The 5,000-nt window shown below is 49.2% G+C and overlaps 1 protein-coding gene across 2 annotated transcripts in view; it reads right to left on the bottom strand.

The window, feature by feature from the left end:
• Nucleotides 1-5,000, bottom strand: part of LOC143295699 (HEAT repeat-containing protein 5B-like) — a 189,783-nt gene that overhangs the window by 27,509 nt on the left and 157,274 nt on the right. For both annotated transcript variants that reach the window (XM_076607319.1, XM_076607320.1), the window contains 4 exons: nt 4,284-4,405; nt 3,791-3,950; nt 3,020-3,209; nt 861-1,030 (listed from right to left, as the gene is read on the bottom strand). In XM_076607319.1, coding sequence (XP_076463434.1) covers nt 861-1,030; nt 3,020-3,209; nt 3,791-3,950; nt 4,284-4,405 — 642 coding nt within the window. The remainder of the gene's footprint in view (nt 1-860; nt 1,031-3,019; nt 3,210-3,790; nt 3,951-4,283; nt 4,406-5,000) is intronic.

Raw genomic sequence — 5,000 nt, 5'->3', positions numbered from 1 at the left:
GTCGTGTCCGACTATGACCATCAAAACAGCAGAGGAGGCAACTGCTGTTCCGACTATTTGGGCTAGAATTTGATTACAGTGGAGAGTTTCTTGCCCAAGTGTGCATGAACATCCTTGTTGGTGATTCTCATGCTCTTCAGGCTCAACACACAGCTTATACCATATACTGACAAAAGCTTACAGTTGGTCCAACAGCAAAGTGAGAGTAGTATGATGAATGGTTTCTCCTCTAAAATGGGAATTAATCCACAGCTTGAGTCTCCTGTGAAGGACAGTGACTCTCAAACCAGGAGGCAAGATCGCACTGGTTCTTAGTGCTCCACCCTTGGAGGCAACTTGGCCTTTTGGGGATCATCTCAACGCTGACTGTCCTAAAGACTTCTTGGCCAAGAAAGTGGGGATGTAACTTGGGCAAAACACTCTCCACTATAGCCAAATTCAACCCCAGACAATCAGGACAGTAGCTGCCTCTTCTGATGTCCTGGTCATAGTCGGACACAACTGACTATCAGACAGTATCAGTAGCTCAAGGAGGCATCACTGCGTTCGGTCAAATCCATATATGCTACACAACATCTGCCAAGCAGATGCCTGACCAGCAGCGTAACCCAAGGCGCTTAGTCAGGCCTTGAGAAAAAAAAAATAAATAAATAAATAAATAAAAAAATTTTTAAAAGATAAAATAAAAATAAAAATAAAATAACATTTTTTTTTTTAAATAAAAAAAATTTAAAAAATAATATTTTTTTAAAAATAAAATAATAATAATTATAAAAAAATAATAATAAATAAATAAAATAAAATCAATCAAACAGCACAGTGACCGAGGCAAAGCATGACCCCAGGCGCATGATACTGACACAGAGGTGGGGGACGAGGGTGTTGAGGTTGACGTGGCGGGGGGCAAACATGTGCAGCTGCTGGAGACAGGCGATGGCCTCGGCCTGCACCAGGGAGTCCGGGTGGTCCTGCATCACCGCACAGCACACCAGGCACGACAGCCGCGCCGTCGCTATGGCACCCGTGTTGCCTGAAATACACACACACACACACCACCACCCCTCTCTGGTTTGACTCGCATCATTTCAAACATGGTGTTTGATGAGGTATTCTGAACTAAAAATCCGAACACATGTAGCATTTGACAATATCGGTTGTATTCTCATTCAGTGCTTTTCGCCTGTTGACTTTCGCCTCTTCAAAGTCTTTATGCGACTGTTTTCAAAGGGGATGCAGCATGTTTTTGTTGACACTGTATGCGTTTTGTGTGAAAGCACAGATCTGACAGTGCGCTCAGCTGTTGTAGGCCTGGTCCACAGAAACAGCAGTGCAGCTGCACTGAAGGGGTACAAAGTGATAACAGCCAACCCACTCAGTCTGCTACTCTCTTTCCAGCAGCACAACAACACAACCCTTGTAATTCCCCAATCCCATCCCAAACTCTTTCCAGCAACACAAAATCCTCCCCTCCACCCCATCCCAAACAGACTCTCTTTCCAGCAACACAAAAACCTCCCCTCCACCCATCCCAAACAGACTTTCCAGCATCACAAAAACCTCCCCTCCTCCCATCCTAAACAGACTTTCCATCATCACAAAAACCTCCCCTCCTCCCATCCTAAACAGACTTTCCAGCATCACAAAAACCTCCCCTCCTCCCATCCTAAACAGACTTTCCAGCATCACAAAAACCTCCCCTCCACCCCATCCCAAACAGACTTTCCATCAACACAAAAACCTCCCCTCCTCCCATCCTAAACAGACTTTCCAGCATCACAAAAACCTCCCCTCCACCCCATCCCAAACAGACTTTCCAGCATCACAAAAACCTCCCCTCCACCCAATCCCAAACAGACTCTCTTTCCAGCAACACAAAAACCTCCCCTCCACTCCATCCCAAACAGACTCTCTTTCCAGCAACACAAAAACCTCCCCTCCACCCATCCCAAACAGACTTTCCAGCAACACAAAAACCTCCCCTCCACCCAATCCCAAACAGACTCTCTTTCCAGCAACACAAAAACCTCCCCTCCACTCCATCCCAAACAGACTCTCTTTCCAGCAACACAAAAACCTCCCCTCCACCCATCCCAAACAGACTTTCCAGCATCACAAAAACCTCCCCTCCACCCATCCCAAACAGACCCTCTTTCCACCAACACAAAAACCTCCCCTCCACCCCATCCCAAACAGACTCTCTTTCCAGCATCACAAAAACCTCCCCTCCACCCCATCCCAAACAACTCTTTGTTGATAAGGTCAGAAAGATAAACAGACTCTCTTTCCAGCAACACAAAAAGCTTGCCTCCCCTCATCCCAAAAAGACTCTTTCCAGCAACACAAAAACCTCCCCTCCACCCCATCCCAAACAGACTCTCTTTCCACCAACACAAAAACCTCCCCTCCACCCATCCCAAACAGACTCTCTTTCCAGCATCACAAAAACCTCCCCTCCACCCATCCCAAACAGACTCTCTTTCCAGCATCACAAAAACCTCCCCTCCACCCCATCCCAAACAACTCTCTTTCCACCAACACAAAAACCTCCCCTCCACCCATCCCAAACAGACTTTCCATCAACACAAAAACCTCCCCTCCACCCATCCCAAACAGACTTTCCAGCATCACAAAAACCTCCCCTCCACTCCATCCCAAACAGACTCTCTTTCCAGCATCACAAAAACCTCCCCTCCACTCCATCCCAAACAACTCTCTTTCCACCAACACAAAAACCTCCCCTCCACCCATCCCAAACAGACTTTCCATCAACACAAAAACCTCCCCTTCTCCCATCCTAAACAGACTTTCCAGCATCACAAAAACCTCCCCTCCACCCCATCCCAAAAAGACTCTCTTTCCACCAACACAAAAAGCTTGCCTCCCCTCATCCCAAACAGACTCTTTCCAGCAACACAAAAACACAACCCCTATAACCCCCCCCCCCCCCCCCCCAACCCCCTTGCCTGCCCCCCCACCCCTCAAACATCTCCCTGCCAACCCCCTCTCCCCCTTTACTCACTCTGCAGCTCAGGGCCGATGGAGGTGATGAGGGCAGAGAGACACTTGCCCAGACACTGGTGCACGTCCACGGTGGCCGGCGGCACGGTCAGCAGCAGCTGCAGCACCAGGGACAGGGTGGGCTCCACGTACCCCCGGAACATCGGGCCACCCGAGTCCGCGATCAGCGCCAACGCGTGCAGCGACCACACCTGGGGAGGAGGGAGAGGGGGGGGGGGGGGGGGCAAGGAGGAGGGGTTAGCTTCTTTCCTTGTGTGTTGTGTGTGTGTGTGTGTGTGTGTGTGTGTGGGCATGTTCGGAACATAGGGATCAAAGAGTTTGTGATCAGGGCCAGAGCATGCAGCTGCCACACTGCTGCTGCTGCTGCTGCTTGTGTGTGTGTGTGTGTGTGTGTGTGTGTGTGTGTGTGTGTGTGTGTGCGCGCGCGCACTTGTGTAAGGAAGAGAATATGAGAGTGTGAGTGGGTGGGTGCTGGAGATGGGGGTGGGGAGCGGGGATGTGCATGTTGGGGGGAGTGAGGAGCCTGCATGTTTGGCATCTGACTGTACATGTGAAGACATGGTTCAGAATCAAACACCCACATAAAAAAGCACACACACACATTCACACAATACCCCTGCCCACACACACAAACACACACACACACCCCACCACCACCACCACACACATCTCAAACACATTCCTCCACAGCCACAGAAGAGAGAGAGAGAGAGAGAGAGAGAGAAGCCCCAGCAAAGAAAGAGGAAGACCAGCGAAGAGGGAAGCGGCCTACCTGCACGACGGGCGAGTTGAAGTCCTGAGCCAGGGCCAGGAGGATGGACACAGAGGTGTTGAGGTGCTGGCCAGACCCCATGCCCCCCACGTAGCGGTGCAGGCAGCCCAGGGCCAGGGAGTGGCCCGTGCGGCTCACCACGTCGCGCGCTGACTTCAACCTGACAGCGGGGAAAACAAAAACAGGCAGCCCCGTCAGACAGGAACCACATTATCAACAGACGTGCGTGACACAGGAATCACGTTATCAGCAGATGCCAGTGAGACTGGAATCACACATCCTTAATTCTTTGACTGCAAATATATATATATATATATATATACACATATATATATATATATATATATATATATGTGTGTGTGTGTGTGTGTGTGTGTGTGAGCATGTGTGCACCTGTGTGTGTGCGCAAGTGTGTCTGCATGCGTGCATGTGTGCATGCCTGTGTGTGTGTGTGTGTGTGTGTGTGTGTGTAGTGCTGTGGACGTGGACCTACTTGTCAAAGCTGTACTGCGCTGTCTCAGCGATGAACTTGCTGTCCCCCACCACCTGGGCCAGACGTCCCAAGGCCTCGCCCGCCGCACAGCGCAGGATGGGGTTGGAGCTGCCCAGGGCATCCTGAACATAGCACACAACATTGTATTGTATTTGTATTTCTATCTTTTTTTCACAACAGATTTCTCTGTGTGAAATTCAGGCTGCTCTCCCCAGGGACAGCGCGTCGCTACACTACAGCGCCATCCCTTTTATATATATATATATATATATATCTTTTCCTGCAATTAGTCTTTTTTTTTTTTTTTTTTTTCCTATCAAAGTTGATTTTTCTACATAATTTTGCCAGGAACAACCCTTTTGTTGCCATGGGTTCTTTTCCATGCGCTAAGTGCATGGTGCACTCGGGACCTCGGTTTATCATCTCATCCGAATGACTAGTGTCCAGACCACCACTCAACGTCTAGTGGAGGGGGTGAAAATATCGGCGGCTGAGCCATGACTCGAACCAGCGCACTCAGATTCTCTCACTTCCTAGGGGGACGCATCACCTCTAGGCCATCACTCCACATTCATCACTGGTGTATAACACCAACGACCTCTCTAACATCATCATAATCATAATATACTGAGGCCTTGCTCAGCACAGAATCCCACTCTTAAAGCAGACTTTACAGAAATAAAACATAATCAGTGTTAAACGTGCAACAAAATATGT

Source organism: Babylonia areolata, chromosome 21 (assembly GCF_041734735.1).
Source record: "Babylonia areolata isolate BAREFJ2019XMU chromosome 21, ASM4173473v1, whole genome shotgun sequence".
Classification (NCBI taxonomy): Eukaryota; Metazoa; Mollusca; class Gastropoda; order Neogastropoda; family Buccinidae; genus Babylonia; species Babylonia areolata.
Note: the sequence above shows the minus strand (reverse complement) of the source record. Positions and strands in the feature narration are given on the sequence as shown.